At 42.0% G+C, this 23,387-nt stretch overlaps 1 protein-coding gene across 1 annotated transcript in view; it reads left to right on the top strand.

The window, feature by feature from the left end:
- Positions 1 to 23,387, top strand: part of dnah2 (dynein, axonemal, heavy chain 2) — a 518,592-nt gene that overhangs the window by 190,613 nt on the left and 304,592 nt on the right. The window contains 3 exon segments of the mRNA XM_051924101.1: positions 7,710 to 7,873; positions 8,316 to 8,477; positions 23,268 to 23,371. Coding sequence (XP_051780061.1) covers positions 7,710 to 7,873; positions 8,316 to 8,477; positions 23,268 to 23,371 — 430 coding nt within the window.

Below are 23,387 nucleotides of genomic sequence, written 5' to 3'. Positions count from 1 at the left end.
TGGCAATAACACCACTTCACTTAATAATAATAAGTCATTATTATTAGTAGTAGTAGTAGTATATAATTTCAATATATAAAGCTTTGGACTGCAAGAGAAGGAAAATAATAGAAGGATGTGTAACTGATTTTACTGTTGATTGTCACTGCAAATACAATCAAAAAAAGAGACCTACTGTACATGCAAATCTTTTCTTTTGTTATTGTACAATTTCTTAAAGAACTGTTTTAAAGAAATGTCATGGTCGTGAACAGAGATGTATCAAAAAGTGCCATCATTTTCACTCTGGTAGCATACTGTGGAAGGTTTGAGATAATAAAAGAAGGTACATCTGCATAAACTGTCATAAGTATCAGTTTAAAAGGAAACTCTCAATGTACTGAACATGCACATTCTCTCAAACAGTGGATTAAAAACAATAAAGGTGGGGCAACAAAGTGAATTTTATAAATAAATTCTCAGTCTACATATGAATTGTGTTTGCCATCCATCTATCCATCCATCCATTATCCACCGCTTATCCGAGGTCGGGTCGTGGGGGCAGCAGCCTAAGCGGGGAAGCCCAGACCTCCCTCTCCCCGGCCACCTCCTCCAGCTCCTCTGGGAGGACCCGAGGCACTCCAAGTCCAGCCGGGAGATATAACCGTGAACAAGACCCCGAGATACTTGGAACTCCTCCACTTGAGGCAGTAATGTGTTCCCAACCCGGAGAGAGCATTCCACCCTTTTCCGGCTGAGAACCATGGCCTCGGATTTAGAGGTGCTGACTCTCATCCCCGCTGCTTCGCACTTGGCTGTGAACAGCTCCAGTGAGAGCTGGAGGTCACTGTCCGATGAAGCCAACAGAACCACGTAATCCGCAAATAGCAGAGATGAGATTCTGAGGTCACCGAACAAGACCCCCTCCACTCCTTGGCTGCGCCTAGAAATTCTGTCCATATAACTTATGAACAGAATCGGTGACAAAGGGCAGCCATGGTGGAGTCCAACCTCAACAGGAAACGAGTCCGACTTATTACCAGCAATGCGGACCAAGCTCCTGCTCCTCCTGTACAGGGACTGGATGGCTCGTAACAACGAGCCTTGTACCCCGTACTCTTGCAGCACACCCCACAGGATGCTTCGAGGGACATGGTCGAATGCCTTCTCCAAATCCACAAAACACATGGACTGGTTGGGCAAACTCCCATGCCCCCTCCAGGATCCTGCTGGTCCAGTGTTCCACGGCGGGGACGGAATCTGCATTGTTCCTCTTGAATCCGAGATTCGACCATCAACCGAACTCTCTTCTCCAGCACCCCTGAATAGACCTTACTGGGGAGGCTGAGGAGTGTGATCCCCACATCCTCTGGTCACCCTTCTTAAAAAGGGGAACCACCACCCCAGTTTGCCAATCCAGAGGCACTGCCCCCGATGTCCATGCGATGTTGCAGAGACATGTCAACCAAGACAGCCTCACAACATCCAGAGCCTTGAGGAACCCAGGGTGAACCTCGTCCACCCCAGGTGCCCTGCCACCTTGGAGCTTTTTAACTACCTCGGCGACTGCAGCCCCTGTTATGGACAGAATCCCCCCCCCCCACAACCCCCGAGTCCTTCAGCTCTGCTTCCTCTACGGAAGACATGCTGGTGGGATTGAGAAGATCCTCAAAGTATTCCTTCCACCGGTCAATAATGTCTGCAGTTGAAGTCAGCAGGGCCCCATCTCCACTGTACACAGTGTTGGTGGAGCACCGCTTTCCCCTCCTGAGGCGCCTGACGGTTTGCCAGAACCTTCTTGGTGCCGGCCAAAAGTCATTTTCCATGGCTTCCCCAAACTCCTCCCATGCCCAAGTTTTTGCCTCTGCAACAGCCGATGCTGTCACATGCTTGGCCCGCCGGTACCCCTCAGCTGCCTCTGGAGTCCCACTGGTCAACCAGACCCGATAGGACTCTTTCTTCAGCTTGACGGCCTCTCGAACCTTAGGTGTCAATCACCAACAACCTTGCGGCCACAACTTCATTCTGCTGCTTCGACAATGGAGGCTCGGAACATGGCCCATTCAGACTCAATGTCCTTCGCCTCCCTCGGAATGAGGTTGAAGTTCTGCCGGAGGTGGCAGTTAAAGATCTTTCTGACCGGTTCCTCCGCCGGACATTCCCAGCAGACCCTCATTATTTGTTTGGGTCTGCCTGGTCTGTCTGGCAGCCTCTCCCGCCATCTGATCCAACTTATCACCAGGTGGTGATCAGTTGACAGCTCAGCCCCTCTCTTCACCCGAGTGTCCAAGACATAAGGTTGCAGATCTGATGACACGATTACAAAGCTGATCATCGAGAGTTAATATATTATGTAATGTTAGTATTATAGTAAATAAGTTATAAATATAGTTATAACAAAACCTGATGTAATAGAGATAAACATTATTGAAATCCCCCTGACAACAGTGTAAAAGGCCCTTTCAGTTTACTTGCAGATTATCTCTGGTAGCATGCAGCATGTGGAAATACTGTAGTTTGAAATACATTGGCAAAATCCGTCGAGCGATTTATCACTAGTGTGAAATGTAATCACATACAGTGATTACATGCTGCTTATAAAAAGTATTTACCCCTCTGGAAGTTTTCACATTTTATCATATACTGTACAACATTTAATCACCTTGGATTCAACCTGGCTTTTTTGACACTGATCACCTTTGATATCAAAGTGAAAACAGATCTCTACAAAGTGAACTAAATTAATTACAAGTATAAAACACAAACATATTCACCTCCCTTTAATATGACACGCCTAAGTCATCACCAATTGGTTTTAGACGTCACATCACTAGTTCAATGGAGATCACCTGTCTGGTGTTTCAGTCCATTGTTGTCTAAATGCAGCTCCATCTGGAAGGGCAAACTTGTGTTGAGTTAATGTGGTGGCCTTAAGCTATGCATTGAAGATAAAAGAACAGTGAAAGAAAGGGAGATTGAAAGAGTAAGTCAGGGGATGGAGACAAGAAAATATCCAAGTCACTGAATATCCCTTGGAGTCCAGTCATGAAGAAGTGGAAAGAGTATGGCAGAGCTGTTAATCTGTAGAGCAGACCATCCACAAAAACTGAGTGATTGTGCAAGAAGATGACTAGTGAAGGAGGTCGCCAAGACACCTGTGAGAATTCTGAAGTAGCTACAAGCTAGAGTGATTTCGACTGGGGAGAGCGTGCAGACAATTGTGTTTCATCAGTCACACCTTTATGGGAGTTTGTGGCAAAGAGAAAAAATGCCCATGACATCTCGGCTAGAGTTTTGCCAGGAGGCACATGGAAGACTCTAAAGAGAGCTGGGAGAAGGTTCTCTGATCTGATTAGATCACAATTGAGGTTTATGGCAATCAGACTCCATATTATCAAGACAACACCATTTCCACCATGAAGAATCTTGGTGATGGCAGAATCATATTGTGTGGATGTTCCTCTGCAGCAAGCCCTTGGAAGGCTTGTGATGGTAGAAAAGAGAATGAAGGCAGCAAAATGGAGGGAAATCTTAGAAGAAAACCAGTTGCAGTCTACAAGAGGCCTGCACCATGGGGGAAAATGTGTTTTCAAGCAAGACAAAGACTTCAAGCATAAAGCCAAAGCTACACAGGAATGGCTTAGGAACAACAGTGTTAATGTCCTGAAGTGGCCAAATCTCAACCTGATTGAGACTGTGTGGCTGGACTTGGAAAAGGGCTGTCTACTCTCTGTCCCCATGCAAGGTGACAGAGCTTGAGCAGGATGGGGACAAATGTCTGTGTCCAGACCTGTATAGACAGACGCAAGGCTATCATGGCTGGAAAGGTGCATCTACTAAATACTGACTTGAATGGGGTGCATACTTATGTGATCAATTATTTTATACAGTATTTATGAAACATTTAGACCACTTTGCAGAGATCTGCTTTCATTTTAACATTAAAGAGTCTTTTTCTGTTGATCAAAGTCAAAAACCAAATGCAAACTGTAACAATAAAATGTGAAAACTTGCAATGGGGAAAGTTCTTTGTATAAGAACTGTACATTATACCAATATGACCCAAGCACTGCGCATTAGATCTCAAAACAGGCTATGCAGATTTACAGATTGATTCCTGTAAACGTTTTCAATATCAAAGCACGATGGACATTGATTAAGGCGGACTTCCTCCTCCCTGATATTTCCCCACTATAAGCTGGAATGCATTTTTCTTGACCCAGCTATGTAGAATGTATTGTGGGAAATACGGGGGTTCTAATTGTAACCATTTCTACATTTGTATTATTTTGTTTTAGATTTTTAGTTGTTTCTCAGCATTGTGCAAAATGCCTGTTTCCCCCATCTTTTTTTATATTTGTAACGGCCGACCCCTTACCCAGACCGGCCACTACACTACCAAGACTTATTCCCTGGAACCTGAGGTTTCTTGCTCTAATAACAAGCCGTACTCCTTACAAGTTGTCTTATTATTCCCAACATGACGAAATAATCAGAAAACAGTAAACAGATATGTAAAATCAAACACGGATATATTGTAAATTGAAAAGGCAGACAAATATTCAATAACATATATATATGTGCGTGCAAAACACCACTATCCCAAAACACCAGTGACTAATTACTATATAAGAACACGAATATACAAATATTTATATTGAATCCTCTCTTGCCCCTAAACAATAAACAAAACAACGTAACACAAATAGAAACACGGATTAGTTAAACACAGCAATTGAAAATGTGATGAATAATGAGTCCTAAATAAAGTCTGGCGGTATTGATACTGACTGTAGTGTTACTGTGCTCTTTCCCGAAAACAAAACAATCTCAACGTGAAAAGTCCTGGCAAAGGCTGGTATGAATCCGAACCCTGGGGTTTCTCTGCTCTGATTTTAAATCGGTGGTTGAAAAAGCAAGCAGTGGAATGATGCAATAAACAGCAGTGATGAGTTTGAAAATGATCGGGTAAATTGTCTCCTTTCTCTCTCTTTCCTTGCCTTCCTCTTGCCTTCGCTCCTCTTTTTTAAATACAGAATGTCCCGGATGTATCTGGTGAGTTAACAGGTGATTTCTGTCTCAGGGCTGAGGTCTCTCTCCATCATCCTTCCCTAATTCACTTACGGGGACAACATTTACTGACGCACATATAATGGACAGTAAACAGGACGATGAAAACAAAACGCACTCAGCACAAACGTAGAACACAAAACAAACATAGAATATGTAGCCCCGCTACATATTTGCCTATGAACTTCACATTACAAGCCGTGTTCTTGTGATCAGCCCAGCCTACACTAGGTTTTGCACACAAAAACAAGTCACTATTCAAAGCAATACCAATTCAACCTGCTATAGTGAGTGTTTCAAAATGATGTTTGATGTTTGAGTGTTGTCATCACCTTAGTTCTGTTTTCCTCTTATCAGACGGGACTTGCCTGTCTTTTCATTCCCAAATTAAATTCGACATGCTGAACCTTGTTCTTGACTGTGGCTGCTGTGTGACCTAATAAATATAAAATTTGAGAAAATAAATTTTATACCATGAATCAAGATTTAATCTCATGTGCTCCACTTATGAAGCCTACTGAATGATTCATGGAGAGGGCACCCATTTTAGATGAAACATATCTGAACGTGTGCCATGTTTCTAAGATTGAGATGAAAAGGTTTCTTTAACAGATGGCACAGTGGTAGTGCATCTCCTCCCAGTTCAAATCCCATGACGGTGTCCTTGTCCTTCCGTGTCTCTTTGGGGACTCCGGTATTTCTTCCTACACCCCCATAGATGTGTAGGTTTGGTTGGTTGGCATTTCCAAATACCGAGTCCTGTGTCCTGCACTACCTCCTCATAACCCTGATTAAGCATATTTGAGAATATTATGTTACTTTTTTGACTTTTGTGCAATTTGTACTCTAAGCAATGAAGATTGATGCAAGATTTAAATGTCAAAATCCCAACTAACCAGTCTTGCTGCAATTAGCCTTTTCATAAATTGTATGTTTTTGTCTCTTGGGTCTAAAAGCATGAAAAAAATGCAACAAATTTCAATAAAAATCTTTAATTATCTTAAAGAAACACTGACGTTTGTGCTTATACCTCTCCCTCTGCGATTTTGCACAACTACTGAATATGAAAAAATAAATCTTTTTCAAGATGCTACAAAAACATGCTTTGTGAGTGAAATAAAAATTAAATCCAAGATATAGTCAGATGTAGATATGAATTTGAAAACTATCATGTCTTTCAGCATACATCATTTTGTGTACTCAGATTAAGTAAATCATCCATCTAGCAGTGCATATGAGTCACTTTAGAGTCGTTTGACGACTCAGTGAAATGCCAGTTCAATTATGCAAATTATGCTGGTATTTAGATCTGCTGCAGTTTAATTCCCAGCATATTGAAAAGCAATGCCAAACAGCGGTGTTGTGGAAATGGCTTCACAGACAGATACATCCCCTAGTTACTAGAGAGAAAATCAACCACGCAAGAGTATTTTGCACTTTATTAAACAAAAACATAAGGGTGGTGGAAGCTTTTCTGAGCACAAAAGCCGAAGGACTTTAAAACAACAGGCTGACAGCTGCCAGTCCAGTCTCTCTGGCAGCATGTAATAGCACATCCAGGTAAATATGTGTTACTAGAGAAACATCTGTCAGTTAGCTTCTTCTTCGTTTTTCAACACTGCTTCAAGTGTGGGAAAGAAAACAGCAACAGTAGATTCAAAACGCTCCATGCAAACTGCAGGTAACTAACACAATAAAAGAAACACTTAAGTAAATAAGGACAACAAAATCTGTTGAAGGCAGGTGCTCTTACATAAGCTTTACTGCAAAAGATGGTTAATTATGATAGCGGTCTTGTATTAAAATACTGTTGTAGTTAGACAGAGCTTCACTTTATTGTAGACAACCATAGATCAGTTAAAGACTACACTGACTGTTAGGGCAACTTTGGCAGGAGCTTTATGATGAAAGTGACTCAAGCTGCTAATATTTCAGTTGGAACAATGGCTAAGGTTGTAACGACCGACTCGCTGTCCGAAACCCGTAACACCTAAATGTCCTCACAGGTGGCGCAGTGGTAGTGCTGCTGCTTTGCAGTAAGGAGACTATGGAAGATTGTGGGTTCGCTTCCCGGTTCCTCCCTGTGTGGATAGCGCTTTGAGTACTGAGAAAAGCGCTATATAAATGTAATGAATTATTATTATTATTATTAAATGGAGTTTTGCATTGCCCCAAGTACAAGGTGACCATCATTGTCTCACCTGATCACTGAAAGTCAGCGTTACATCAGTGAATTTGAGCATAATAGTTATTCCAGCATTGTTCCACTTAGATAGATAGTCTCATAAAATGTCCCACTGGTTTGCTTGCAATTTTTATAGCATTTGAGTACAGCATATACTGTATCAGAAATGATAGCGCTCATTGACTAATAGACAGAAACATTAGTTTAACTTCAAAAAGATGCTCAGCTCTATGGAGAGTGTTGAAAAAGTTTTGAGTGCACTCTGCCCATCCCTGATAGACCTGAGAAAAATAGCTGTGATGGGAATGATGATGATGATGATTTAATGGTTGCCTTCATTTCGTACGTCAAAGGACATTGGGTCATTCCAGTGGTACTTCTAGAGGCCGAGATTTATTCAGATATGCTGTATGCTGTTTATCTCACAGAAACAGCTTTAATGATATATTTGTTGTCCTTCTTTTTCTTCCACTAGGCCCATTCACCAGCACAGTGGCTACAGCTGCAGCTCTGGAAAAGATCAGCATTACACGTAGCCAGCTCAATGGTCTCAAAGAAGAGGAATCCGTTATCCGCAATGGCTTAAGCATTTTTAAAATCGAGCAACCTGCCTCAAAGGAAATTCAGGCACTGGACCATGTGAGTAAATGGTGTGGCGTGGGTATGTGGCCATCTTAGTTCTTCTAACTGTTTTTTTGCACCGTGGAAGTGAGCCATAACAAGTCTGTTTAGAATTAAGGGATCATAGCCCCGTTCCCATTGGAGGTATGGATACAGAATGCTTACTGCATGTAACTCCAAGATAATTTTTATTTATCTAGAGTGTCTGATGATTGCTGTTAATTCGTTTTGAGACTTTTTTCTTTTTTTTTTTTTATTTAAATTTGATTTGAATCTGGGATGACATAAAAAGTGCTGTCCATAGCATGCAGATTTTTATCTCACATTGACAATTGCACTTTATCCAAATTACAGATCAGAAAGCAGTTTCCCCCTTGTTATGATTCTCTGACTTTTTAGATGTTTTATTTATTTATCTTATCAGTTTTTGATTCTCATATCTCTCAATTCCTCTCAACAGGACTTAGACTATCTGCAGCAGACCTGGGAAATCACAAAGGAATGGGAAGACCACTGGAATTTGTGGAAATCGGGCGAGTTTCACACCTTGCAAACAGACATCATGGAAGCGATGGCCCAGGGGTTGTTTAAGAAATTGCACCGCCTTAGCCGTGAGCTCAAGGTGAGATCATCTGCACATATTTGATTGCTTTGAAATGAACAAAACAAGGGGTCATACACTCAAAGTGTCTTCTGGGTTCTATTTCCATGTTACAAGATCAATAAGCAGATGTGTGTTAGACATTCATTTGAAAAGAGTTAGTGTTCTACTGAGAGGCACAAGGTAATGGTGTGTGGAAACTGGCTCGGACACAGACAGGCAGACATGTTCATGTCACCCAACACACATTTATTTACACTATTATGTACAATCTTATTGTGCTCACAGACCCCAAAGACCCCAAAGTCCTGGCCTCTCAACAATGCCTTCTCTCTCTTCAGGCCGCCTCCTTGCCATCCTCCCGACATCATCTTCCTTCCTCCCGACTCTTGTCCATGACTGGAGGGAGGCGGCCCCTTTTATACACACCCGGATGTGCTCCCCGGCAATCCTCCACTGGCACTCCCCAGTGTGGTGGAAGTGTCGGCTGTGTACCCGGAAGCACTCCGGGTGTCCCTTCTCTCTTCCCCAAGGCATCAGGGCACCCCCTGGCTGTGGCCACGGGCCCCTACAGGGTAGAGCTTCCAAGCTCTGTACCCGTGGCCCCCAATACAACCAGGGCGGACACCCCCTCGCGTTCTGGAGGAGGAATGAGCCGTCCTCCTGCCCTCCTGGGCGTCCCGGCCGGGCGTGAGCCCCGTCTGGGTGCCACAGGTGACACAATTTTATGGAAATGGTTGACCCTATACCATCTCAGGGTCCATGAAGTTCAGCCAACCATACATTATTTAATTTAATTTACTCCTAGGATTATGTCATGTTGTGTTAACTAATTAATAAAACGGAAAGCAATGAGTCCCAGGACATTCAGAGAAATGCAGACATTCTCATTTAATTGTGCAACTCACCTGAACATCTAAGCAGAAATGTAAAATGATAAGATTTATCCAGTAGTGGGGCTTTCACTCTACATATTCTCGTCATTAAGGGACCTCATCTAGGCTAGAACAACGTTAAGTTGGGCCACCCTGCTGTTTTTTGGATTTGTCTGAGATTTCATCCCAGTTCTACCGTCACAGTGTTGGCATTAAACACAAGCATGCTTTGCTTTGTTTCTGAACAAAAAGCTCCCTATGCAATGACAGTTCCAATGGTTGTATTGATGTATGCATGTTTTCACTTTCATCTGTTTTATTTTAATACAAAGCCATATGCACAATAAATAGCATTGCTCACACAACTGACATGGAAACTATAGCATTTACATGAAAAATTTTATTCTAAAGTGTGGTGTTACTGGGTGTGATCGTCTGGAGGTTGGCTGCATGGTCCCTGGTAGCTTGAACCTTGAACCGCCAATGAAGAAACTGTGTATAAGCCAGGCAAATGAGGAGACACACACAGTCAGGAAGAGGGTGTACCGAATGATTTGTGTTTTTATTCAAAACAGCCAATGTCCAAAAGTGTAAAAAATAGTGCAGTGCTCTTCATGATAAAAAAATAAATAATCTGTAAAACCAGGTGCCTTCTGTCAATTAAAATTCCATAAATAATACAACAATGAAAACCCAAATAAAACCATGCAGTTAATAGGTTCCTTCTTTTGACTTTCTTGAGCCCAGTGCATATTTAACTTCCTGTCTCCCCTGCTCAACCAATGAGTCTTACAACTAGTAGAGTGACCAGCATCTGTGGTCCTCCCTCCCAGCTCTCGTTGTGACTGCCACAACTCTCTGATTTGGTCCCTCCATTCCTCCGTCTCCCACTTGCCCTTCATAGCATCTACCAGATCCCTAGGAGGGTTTAACCTTTCTCCACAGCCCCTACTCAAATGCTCAACAGGGGTCAAACCACCCCTGGAGCATTGACTGCTCATACCACCACATGGCTATACCAACTAACCTGATTCCTCAACCAGTACTACCTCGAGCACCCCAATTCTGCCTTCTTTCTCTTTTTTTTTCCCACCACTCTACTTAGGCTTCCTTTTCTACCTGTGGGCAAAGACACTCTGCTTATCAAGATGCTGTGAGTCAAAGGGCACGCAATAGACAATCAACTCGCTGACCCCACTGAAATCCCAGTACACCCATCGTTATCCCAAGTTTGTGTGGCAACTTTGGAGCAAACTTACAAAGAAGTGTTTCAAATGAGTTTTATATATGTGTACATTTAACATTTTGTGTCAATTCTGAAGAAATGTCCAGCTGCCACTTCCAAGTTGGACAGGAAGACCTATGTCTCCCTGACAACCTCCAGGGTTAAGACAGAGCTACACTGGGGGCAGTGGAGCTCCTGTGTATACCAATGTACTATCCACTCAGCTTTGATAAGCTTTGCATTTACAATGAATCTAATTTCGCCTGTTGTATGTCACTGTGGTGTATGTATATATACGTACTGTATATATACAGGGTGAGCGAAAACGAACTACTATATTTCAAACATTTATTCTACACATAACGCTATAAGATAAAATAAATTTCATTACGGCACAAGAAAGGGTGTACAAAATAGATTTTTTCACTGTGTTTTAAAAATGATCATAAGCGATACACTCTTCGAGACAATTTCTGAACGCTCACATGAATCGTTTGGCCATTTCAAGGGGAACAGCTGCGATTTTGTGGCGAATAGCGTCCTTGAGGGCTTCAAGGTTTTGAAGTCGGTGTGTGTATACCTTCAACTTGAAACAGCCAGACAAGAAGAAATCACATGAAGCGAGATCAGGCGAATGTAAAGGCCACCTGACATCACCACGCAGGTAGATTCCCCGGAAACATCTCCCACAAAACTTGTATGGATCTCCATGCTGTATAAGCTGTTGCTCCATCCTGTTGAGACCAGGCATCCACCACATCCATTTCTTACAGTTGGGGCCACAAAAAGTTCTCTAGCATTTCAATGTAACATTCTGAAGTGACAGTGACCATTGCTCCCTCCTTCTCAAAAAAGTAAGGGTCTACAATGTCAAATTCTGCAATGGCGAACCAAACTGTAACACGCTCACTGTGCAGAGGTCTCTGATGAAGTTCACAAGGGTTGGTTTCAGCCCAATAGCAAAAGTTTTGCTTGTTTACACAACCATTCAAAAGGAATGTGCCTCGTCGCTGCTCATGACGATGGCATCTCGATGAACGATTTGCAGAATGTTCACGCACAACTCTCTACAGCTCTCCCCATCTCTCTCAGTGAGTTCCTGCACTATCATAATTTTGTATGGATGGAAATTAATGTCCTCATGAAAAATCCTCCTCAAAGACGTGTTGGAAATGTTCAAGGCAGAAGCATGTTTGCATGCTGAACGTCTAGGAGACTGCAAAATTAATGCCCTTACACCTTGGATGTTTTCAGGCATTCGTACAGTCCGAGGATGGCTTGGAGATTTTCTGTTCAATGTTGTACCCGTCTGTCTAAATTTAGCTACCCACTGAAGAATTGTTTTCCGATTTGGAACGTCACCATTAGGAGGAATGCTGAAGTGCGTTTGGAAGGCGTGTTGCGTAGTGATGATGAATTTGTTGTTTTTGAAGAACACTTCAACAACGAAAGCACGGTTGCACACCAGACCAGGGCATGTCGCCGACAAAAAACTACAAGAGATCACTTATCAAAGGACCCCCACCCCAACCCACTCGGCTGCCTCTGCCTCGCGCAATGTGACCTTGAGAAGTGTGGTACTTCATTTTGCTCACCCTGTATATATATATATCTAATATATGTATGTGTGTATGTCTGTAGGCACACCTTGCAATAGACTAACAACACTTCCAAGGGACAAATCTCAGCTTCACACTGTTAGTGGGGAGTTTTCATATTGTGTGCTTTTCCATTGCATACTCCAATTTTGTCCATCATCCCAGAACTGTGTTTTTCTCTATGCCAGGATCTTTAACATGCATATACTGCACATAACCAGGAAGCAGACAACACTAATGGATATTCAATATAAAAAACATAAACTCTATTCTTGTGTTATTTCTAAAAAGAGCAACACCCAATACCAATCTTGGAAGAAGAGTCCTGAAATGAACTTCAAATAATTTTTTTCTGCCCCAATGCTCCCAACCACCACCAAAAAGCCTGACTATGCTTTTACTAGATAGGTATTGTGTTTAATGTAGCTGAATTCTTAAAACAACAGGATTAACACCATCTCAGTTCTCATTTCCCCTTCTTTCTTTGTGATCCATTTTTAATTGAATCACAAAATGCAACAACACATAGAGCAGATCAATTGTAAAGGGAAATAACAAAATAGCCCATTCACAACCCAACATCTACCTACACAACACCTCATTCCAACCCATCCCAACCCCAAAGAGAACCTAGGACTATAGTCAAAACCAACATTATATCTAGATGACGGAAAAGAGAATAATAAAGCAAGAAAAGCATCAAGGACAATGCTAAGTAAACCTATATGATGTCAGTGAGCTCCTAATAATACAACTTTTGTTGCTGATATCGAGGTGAACAGTTTCAGTTGACTTCAAGGATACCCCATTAATTCAAGAAGGGAACAGTTCTAAGTGAATTAGATTTTAAAAATAAGGATTGCCAATTGGCAAAAGATTTCCATGACAATGCAAGCAGTAATTTACCCGCTAGGATACCAAGAGAGAATATTTCCCATTGATGAGATGTGAACAAAGGCATTTCAGGTTCCAATAGATATTGGGGGGATAGGAGTCATATTTCAGACAGAAATAAGAGAACAACTGGCTTATCTGTATCCAGAAAGAGAAGTCAGTAGGGCAGAGCCAGGACACATGAAGGAAAGTGCCAGGTCAGTGGAAGAGAGACTCTTGAAAAGACATTAAGAGCATGTAGGGTAGTCTATGAATTGTTTTAAGTTGGGTGAATTAGGTCTTAGGAGAAAAATCCTACATTATTGAAAGTATTTTTCAGTAGAGATGAATAAGGTTAAGATCACAGGAATATTGTGAGAGTAAATAAAGAGGTTTATAGGTGGATTCAGAGTAAGCTGTTATCAAACTGATTACCAAGAAGGCTGACTCCTTGGAGTTCCCAGAGTGAAAAATTGCACAGTTTTCTGTCTATTGAGTGGGAAGGGTTATGAAATATGGGAGTACAGGTGTGCCATTTCATATTAGGAACAAAGATGATGTATACTATAAATCAATTGTGCAAGACAGCACTGTCTATAAAGGCAGTCTCTGTAATTTTGGCTCTATTAAAATTGTTAGCTCTGCTTGCAAAGCAAGAGGAGTACCAAAATTAGAACCCAAAGGTTTCAATTCAGGTATGCGAAAACGAGCAAAACCAGAACAAGGCAGGGTGCAGGTTGAACTCCCGATGATAGAATTCAAGATCACAGAGGGACACTCCTGTGTTCTGCCTACATCTTCTTAAAATGACATTAGAAATTAGGTATCTTTGACTTTAATTTGGGAAGAAGGAAAAGTAACAAAAATGTAATTAAGTGAATATGAGGGAAGGTATTTGTTTTAATAATAGCAAACCGAGATTGAAAAGAGAAGGAGCTCGGACTAATCCATATTAGAGGCTCGAGCAACAGAGACTAAGAGGTGAGAGTTATGTGAGGCAATGTCCCAGTTGGCAACCTCCAAGGCAGACATGTGGTTCAGTCCCACCCGTCTGGAAATTACCATCTATCTGCCATAGCCAGGTGTTATGTGGGTGTCCCATTGGCCTGGTCCAGCTGCTCAGGTCCTCAGCAATGAGGATCCTGTGAGCTGGATCATCCTCAGGGAATCATGGCCACATGCTGTAACTGAAGCTCCCTCACAATGCAGGCAATGTGCCTCATTTGGGACTCCGTGAACAACCGCTCATTTGGACACAAAGTCAAACCAGCGGTACCCAAGGAATCTCTGAAGAGACACATTGCCAAAGGAGTCCAGTCTTCGTCTCAGGTCACTGGATAGCGTCCATGTCTCGCAGCCATATTGCAAAACAGGAAACGCCAGAACTCTAAAGGACTTTTGTCCTTTTGCACAGATATCGAGAGCACCTCACACCTCATGACCTCCCCATGCTGTTCCCAATCCATCTACTGACTTCATAGGAAGTGTCACCAGAGACATGAATGTCACTGCCAAGGTAGGTAAACCTCTCAACGAAGTCGACACTGTCTCAGAAGACAGACACACTACTGATGGCTGTGCTTAAGAGGTCATTAAAAGCCTGGATCTTGTTTTTTATCCAGGACAATCACAACCCCAGACACTCAGGCTCCTCGCTCAGTCTCTCGAGAGTCCCGGTCAGAGCCTCCATAGACTTTGAAAGATCACAGCATCGTTAGCAATGTCAAGATCAGTGAATCTTCACCAACAGATCCCCCACAGCCGCTGGACCCCTCAACCATGCCCAACACCCAGACCATGCAATCACTGAAGAGAGTAGGAGCAAGAACACACCCCTGACAAACCCCAGAATCAACTGGGAAAAACGCAGGGGTTCACCAGTGTACAGACCAGACATGACATCCAGCAACTTCCCCAGAGTTGCTGGAAAATGAGCCAGGAGAGTGAGAAAGTCACAAAGATACCCATTGTGATAAAATTATCCAGAGCATCGAGAGCCTCTAAAAGGGAATCAGACATTTCACAAGTGCTTCCGAGGCTCAGTTTCCTAATGATGAAAGACATAGCAATCCTTTGCTGTACAGTGACAGAACTCAAGTCTTAAGTACTGGAACCTTCATCAATAAAATTAAAGCTGCTCAAAAAGAAGGTTATTGTGTTACAGTAGTGCAGTGTTTCCCAAGGTTTTTTCTTTGGTGACACACTTTTTGTAACCAAAATCATCCCAAAGCATACCACTATTTTACTAACCACAAACACATTACATCTCATACATGTGCTGAACTATCCGAAGGGTTGGGACTACCCAAGAAGCTGGTAAAAAAAAGGAGCTCCAAGATCAGTGTTTGGAGACACGTCACTTAGTGACCACTTTGCTTACATCTTCCAGCTGGTTCGTCCCTTTGCCTGCCGCTCTGTGCCCCAGAGGTAACTCATATGCCCACTATCCCCTTGTCCTGAGAGACTCCCTGGCAACCACACACCCAGGCAGTTGGACTCTAGCAGCCTGGAGATGCGTCTGCAACCTAGTGATCATGGAGCTACATTTATGCCAGCTTCACCAGGTAGTCCTGTCCTCCTCAGACAGGTCTGGACCAACCTGCAGAGCTTGTCCCTGTCAGGTTCAGACCCGGTGCGCTACATTATTATTTCTACGGCACACCTGGGTAGGTCTCACGACACACTGGTTAAAAATGGATACAGTGGAATGAGATCTGTGGTCTGACAGAGTCTTACAAACGAAGCAGGTAAGGGTCTCCTTTTGATAATAATTGGGAAAACCAGATTTGACTCTAAAGGAACAGCAAGAAGGGCTCTGTTCAGAGTTGTGTGACAGAGCACAATATTTACCTAGCTGGCCCCACAGAGTGCCACATGGCTCCTCTCTCATCTCCTTTTCATATCCTGGGTCACACTACACCCTTTCTAGTGATCCTGTACCATTAATCAGCGCTTGGTTCTACTTGTAGACTCTTGGGACATTTTTAGCAAATATATCCCATTTACAGTCTGGAACAAGCCTGGAGTCATTTCTAATGCAAGACTAGCCCAGGCTGCCTTTACTGTAGAATCCTGAGCTCTGTCCTGTATGTATGGTAACTGCCATGTGGCTGTCTGGACTCTGAAGCAGGGCCCAAACAGTGACTGGCTTTAAGTGCACTGGTGAATCCAGTTACTGTTAAGTATGTATCCTATGATACCACTCATAGTCAAACTCCTGAAGCACCTACTTTGCTTGTTTGGGTCTTACTAGTCAACAGAGTGAATTTTTCTTTAATCATCTGCCTATTGAGGCCTTCCCTAGTTCATGCTATCATTTTACCTCTTCTGCCTTTGGCAATTCTTTTCCTGTCAGGAAAGCCGTTACAATATTTTAAGTTGAAATGCAAAGAGATGATTATAGTCATCATGCACATTAATGATAAACCAACAGATTTTCACTTGAAATAAAGGAAATGAATAATTGTAACTGACAAAGTCTGGAAAGATGAACATTCGGAGGAATACAAAGCATCATTCGCACTGAATAAACATTTGGCCAATATAACAAAGTGCTTAGGTCAGGTAATTATGCTGCAGATAAACATTAAATAAATAAGTAACTAATGCTTTAATTCATTCACTCATACATTTTCCATATCTTCTAATTCCAGTAAAGGGTGCAGTGTTGTTCCGAGGCTATCCCAACAACATTAGTTTGAAGATGATGTCAGTCCACTGCAGGGAACGCTCACCTGCCCACTGTACTTTGGACTTGAATGTTTTCCTATCCAGAACATTTTTGTGATATAAAAATACCAGAAAACTGGGAGAAAACCCCTTCAGGAGAAGCAGAAAAACTCGACACAAACTGTGACAAAGCTGAGATTTGAAGCCAAACCTTTAGAGCCGTGAGGCAGCAGCATTAACCAGATTGCTATTGTATTGCCCTGCAACTAAACAGAAATGTTAAAGTTAAAATTAAGCTTGTTAATAACCCCAGTAGTCAATTAAATCTTGAATCCGGTCCAATGAAACAATCAACCTATCTCCCTTAATAATGAAGAGCAGGCGTGCCTTTTCTCAATTATTAGCCACAGTAACGGCATTAACCTGATGAAAGAGTTGACTACTAGTGACAATGACAGTTGTATTCTGCAGCTTTCCATGTAAATAAGACCATTATAATAATAAAAAAAGGAACAAAAGAACATAGTCCATAACACGTTTTGACTTCAATTAGAAAACAGCTACTTGATGTCTATTTTTACAGAAAGTGAAAGCAGGACCTTGCATCATCTCTACTGAGGTGGCCTTTAAGAAACAGGGTTTACAATGCAAGTCTTCATCGCAGTTACTGTATGCTTCCTCATGGTCACCTGATTTACCCGTGTGCCGCCATATGCTGATAACACCTTGCCTCCTCAATGTCAATATCCCTGCCTTGTTTAAGCTAATTTATCTGCTCCAGTGTTTTAGTTTTTAGTAAAAGCTCCCTTAGCATGGGGAAAGGCACTATATAAATAAAATTATTATTATTATTATTATTATTATTACTAAAACCGCTCACCATGAGAATTCCTTACTCAGTTCAAAGAGCTTGACAATTTTGTGCCAACTACTATAATACCAAGATTGATTGAAGTTCTGAACAGTATTACAATATATTTACAGGTTGTAATGATCGTTATTGTCACATGTATAGAAAACAGTGAAATTCATCAACTACCACATTAACTACCTTACCATGAAACATCTCCCTTAACCTCAAAAATCTTAGAATATATTTGTTATTAACAAACAAACAGAATATGGGCATTTATAGTATACATGGTAGAATATGGACATATACATTATACATGGTAGAATGTGGTTCTCTGTCCATTTAGCTTTTGCTTTTTATGTTGTGAGCTGGAGTCCCAGACATGGCAAAATGGGGTAAGGCCTCCAAATGGTCCGCAAACAGCTTTATGTGCCAGGCCAGGCCTCCTTTACCTTCCTGGAAAAGGCTTTCCCCTCTATGAGGCTTAGTCCCAACTTCAGGGTCCTGCCTCAGGCTTTTCAGGCTGAAAAGAGATTTTAGCCTCAACACAAACCTAAATGTTTCAAAATCTGGACAAAAGCCATGCAAGGAGAAGGTTGACAATTAATCTTTGTGAATAAAGGATTTATGTAAAAAAACAGAAAAATACAAGAAAATGCTCAAAAGAGCAAAAATAGTCAAAAAGGAGTTGTCTAAAAGACAATCCCAAGCAAACAAGTCCCAATACAGAAGCAAAAAGAGAAATCCAATAACAGAGCAATAAAATAAACTAAAAAACAGAAAATGCAGAAGAAAATCAATATTACAGAAAGACTCCAATAGCTATAATACTCAACTGCTGGCTCTCATTGCTGACCAGAATAAATAGCTAGAAGGAGGAGCCAGCAGCTGTGACACCGTGGTGGCCCCGCCTGCTGGGGCTCCACCCACAAAACACAGGGAATGGAGGCAAATTTCAGGGGACAGAACACAAATAACAAATGATAAGTGAAACCAACAGAAATACTAAACAAATTAAAAATAACTCAAAATTATGAAAAACATCAATAAAACATAAAATACACATACATTCAAACTGATAAATAACAACTTACAAATTAAAAAAGCAGTGTCAAGTTCTCTTCAGTCTGACCACTAGCAGGCTATGCGACTTATTTATCCTTTACAACTTGCAAGTCACAAATCATTTAACCTTTCAGCTTTCACATTCTGAAAATAAGAAAGGAACTTGGCTTGGCACTTGGGCTTTGTATGTTGCTTTGGATGAATACACACTCCCAGCATAGAAATGTGAAGACTGTGACTGGGTGCCTGTGATTTAGAACTTGCTACGTTTGGACCCAGTTTCACCGGTGCACTTTTAATTTTAACTGCCAGTGTATTTACCTGTTAATCCAAAGAAACATTCAAATCAAAAGAGCACAGTTGGATTGTTTTGTATTTCAGCAATTGAGGTACTGGTGGTTGAATTGATCTATAATGTAATTAGAGAAACAAGTGTCTAATTCAGTTGATTTTGTCAATAAACTGTGCAAACACCAGTAGTTTATGTGACTATTTAACTGCACTATTTGCAACAAACTCTTCACTGAAGTGCTTTCTGAAGTCTAGTCTTGTGGGGTCAGACGTGATTCTTAAATGAGAATATGCCGCTATGGACAACTCATTAAACAGTGAATAGTGGCACAATCCTGCTCTGCAAAGGCCATACCCACAATGCTTCTTCCTAAAATATCTGCCCCAGTTTCTCCAGTCTGTGCATTTTAAACTGTTGCCAGGTTTCAGGAAAAGAGCAAAAAAATACTGAAGAAAAGTCATGACACTGAGAGAAAGTAAAAAGCTAAAATTGCCATTAAGGAGCTCAGCAGCACATAGTAATTGAAGCTTAATAATTAATTTGCACGTTGTAATAATAATAATAATAATTCTTTGCATTTATATAGCGCTTTTCTCACTACTCAAAGCGCTCAGCAATTGCAGGTTAAGGGCCTTGCTTAAGGGCCCAACAGAGCAGAGTCCCTATTGGCTTTTACGGGCACACGTAGACCACCATAGCTACTAGGCTGCTCTCATTTGAGAAGTGCCTCCATCTGCTGCAATATCTCTCTGTCATTTTAACTGTAGCATCACTATATGATATCGCAACAGCAAATAGAGTTTGGTTAAGCATTGTGGTCTATGGATATACAATGTGTTTAAACAATGCAGCAATTTTGTCAATGAATGTTTACATGTCCAATTTGGCGGTTATGTTGCATTTCTTTAGTTATTTGTTTAGACATACAGTCAGAAGGAGAATGTTGTGCAGCCTCATCTGTGCATCTACTGGTGTCGTTAGGCAGATTTGTTGATTTGGGTGTTTGAGCTCTCGGAGTGTGACACACCATTTACTTCAAATGTATATTTTGAAATTCATGGTGTGTGGGTGTGTTTGTGTGTGTCCTGCGGTGGGTTGGAACCCTGCCCGGGATTGGTTCCTGCCTTGTGCCTTGTGTTGGCTGGGATTGGCTCCAGCAGACCCCCGTGACCCTGTGCTCGGATTCAGCGGGTTGGAAAATGGATGGATGTTTTCATGAATGTAGCTGCCAATTCGACTCCTACACAACCTTCATAACGCTAAACACCAGAGGGCACACACAGCATCTTCGACAACATATCGTTCACAGTTACAATTCGTCCATTGATGCTATTGAATGCCAATGTATGATCTGATGCTACAGAAATGATTTTCCCTTAAATCAGGTTAGTTTTATTTTTAAATGTGCTATCCACACACACGACACACATTTATATGTCTATTTTCAACTGTAGATGGTTCATTGTAAACAGAAGCTTTCTGTCTATTGGACGAGCCTAACAAAAGCACCTCTGATCTTTGCAGTTCAAAATCACCAGCCCTACTTTGAGTACCACCTTCATGAGGTGCTGCTTTGGTTTAGAAATGTGACACTCAGTGAGCTGTCTAGTTGTTCCCACCCAAATGTCTCCAGATGTATATATTAAACGTCTGGCTTCAGTGAGACTCCTTCAAGTCCACCTACCTCTTCCCTTTTGTGTTTTACAATGGCTGATACCTTAATGCACCGTGGTGACTGTGTGAATCTACATTGGGTAATACATATTTTGCTATAATGTCCTCTGTGTTGTTTTCTGATAATGAACATTATAAATTAAAAAAAAAAAATATATATATATATATATATATATATATATCAGTATGATGTATATGTTAAGGCAATGGACTTCAAACCCCAAGATTTAAATTGAAATATATATATTGTGGAACATGCCCCGGACACAGACAGGCAGACACGTTTAAATCACCCCACACACGTTTATTTACATAGTCCATATTTACAATTAAGTGCTCTACAGTCCCCAAGTCCCCAAAGTCCTGGCCACAACACAATGCCTTCTCTGTCTTCAGGCCGCCTCCTTGCCTCCTCCCAGACCTCGTCCATCTTCCAACCGACTCAAGTCCTGAATGAAGGGAGGCGGCCCCTTTTATAATCACCCGGATGTGCTCCAGGTGCTTCCCAGCAATCTTCCACCGGCACTCCCCAGTGTGGCGGAAGTACTGGCTGCGTACCCAGAAGCACTCTGGGTGTCCCTGATCCTCTTCCCCTCAGCATTTCCGGTTGTGGCGGAAGTGCTGAAGTCCAGGGCTCCCAAGGCATTCGGGCGCCCCCTGGCGGTGACCATGGGCCCCTACAGGGATGAGCTTCCAAGCTCTGTACCCGTGCTCCCCATAGCCTCCTGGGCGGTCGCCCCCATGTGATCTGGGAAAGGCGTAAGCCTCTTCTGGTCTTCCGGGGCATCTCGGCCGGGTCGCCCCCCCCCAGCCACCTGCAACAATATATAAAAGGCAATGTATGTATGTGTATATGTATGTATGTTCCAGCATCACTTCCGAATGGCTGGAGCGATTTTCATGAAACTTGGTACACATGTTTCTCATTGGTAGACTAAAAATACTGTAGTGTGAAATAAACCCTAACCCACCCCCATCTGGGTAGTGTGGGGGGTGATCTTGTGGTCTTGTATGCATGTTGTTATCCAGTTGACACTCAAAACGACCACCAGAGGGCGAAATGGAGGTGACTGCCAGCATTCTTAGGGCTCATTTATACTTCACGCTCAGAACGCATACGCGCCCGCATCATGGCTGCCACACGTTTCCAGCGTTCATTTGATGCGTCCTCTGATCAGGTCCTCAGAAATTAACGCGACGCGTGCGCGAGTTGCAGTACCAACAAAAAGTCAGGGGACGCATTGGTGGTGCTTTATATTCAAGCATTGCATATTCCTGATCGTAGTGACACGATACGTTTTAAAAATCTCACGTACCGTCTTCTGTGCTGTCTTTTTTTCTAGGGCTTCCTCCGGGAATTGACAAAAGTGGCAAACAGCAATAGATCGCCACACTGAGCACATTAAATGTATGATATTCCAACTCTCTGCACATTTAGAATCCTTAGATTTATACTTGATCTCACTTTCATGATGAAATGCATTGAAGTATGTATGTTACATTTTACAGATAAATCGGTAATTTTGTTTAAATAATGAATACTGTTAATAATGACACACATGGGGGTGACACGGTGGCGGAGCGCTAGCACTGCTGTCTCGCAGGGAGTCACGTCGCTGATATTCCCTGCCTGGAGTTTATATGTTTTCCTGCTGGGTTTCCTCAGTGTGCTCCAGTTTCCTTCCAAACATATGCAGATTTGGTTACACTAAAATGACACCAGCGTGTATGTGAGTGCTTGTATTCACCTTGTGATGAGCCGATGCCCTTTCTAGGGATTGTTTGAGCCTCTTGTCCAATGCTAGCTGGAATGGACAAATCCCTGGACTGATGGATTTAATCATTAAACATCCTTTTCAGAGATATTGTGGTAAGGTGTCATCAGAATTTAATGGGTGTTCCGGGCAATTCACAACACAGCAAAGCAGAACCTGTTCTCCCCGTGATGATATCTCGCACTGCCAACTAGTGGATTCCTCCAGGTTTACTTAAAGTATGCGCTCAAGTATAAACAGTACAACGCTTGCATAGCAGGAGCGTCCACTGCAGTATGCGTCGCATCGCATGAAGTATAAATCCGGCCTTAATGTTTGAGCAGCACCGCCCCGCCTCTTGCTTTTGAAATTAAATAGAGTTGGCCGGTTCTGAGCGTCAACTGGATGATAATATACATACAAGGCTGCAAGACAAGCACATTAGTGAGTCTTCATTGTTTGTTAATTTATTTTTATTTTTAAAGTTGTTCTCAAACAATTTAAAAAAAAAAAACACTTTATTTTCCTCCCGGGCAATGCTGGGTATTTCATCTGCTTCTCTCTATTACCCTGGGGAAGTCACTTAAGTCCCCTGTGTTCCATTTGTAAATCAGTTATACAAACAATTCCAGGATATCTTGATTTTCTGTGCCACCCTAGATAATAACTGATGAATTCCTTGGAACCTCGAAATGTTTCCCTTTACTTTATTTTCCATATTTTTTAAAAGGTTTTGTATTGGTGAAATACAGCCTGAGTGATCCTGACTTACAGTAGCCACACACGTGCAGCCTTGCAGAATTTGATGCCTGTAATATAGTATATGTATAGGTTTTTAATTTACCAAAAATAAATTGAATGTCAGAAAGAAAAACAAAGCAATTTCATACTGAAGCACTAATCTTTTCATCCTCTTGTGTGTATTTCTAACAGGAAAAGAACTGGGAAATCGTTGAAACGTCAAAGAGTAAAATTGACCAGTTCAAGCGAACGATGCCACTCATTTCAGATCTCCGGAACCCCGCGATGAGGGAACGGTAAGAGTGTGGGGCT

The sequence above is a fragment of the Erpetoichthys calabaricus genome, chromosome 3, assembly GCF_900747795.2.
Source record: "Erpetoichthys calabaricus chromosome 3, fErpCal1.3, whole genome shotgun sequence".
NCBI classification, from domain to species: domain Eukaryota; kingdom Metazoa; phylum Chordata; class Cladistia; order Polypteriformes; family Polypteridae; genus Erpetoichthys; species Erpetoichthys calabaricus.
Note: the sequence above shows the minus strand (reverse complement) of the source record. Positions and strands in the feature narration are given on the sequence as shown.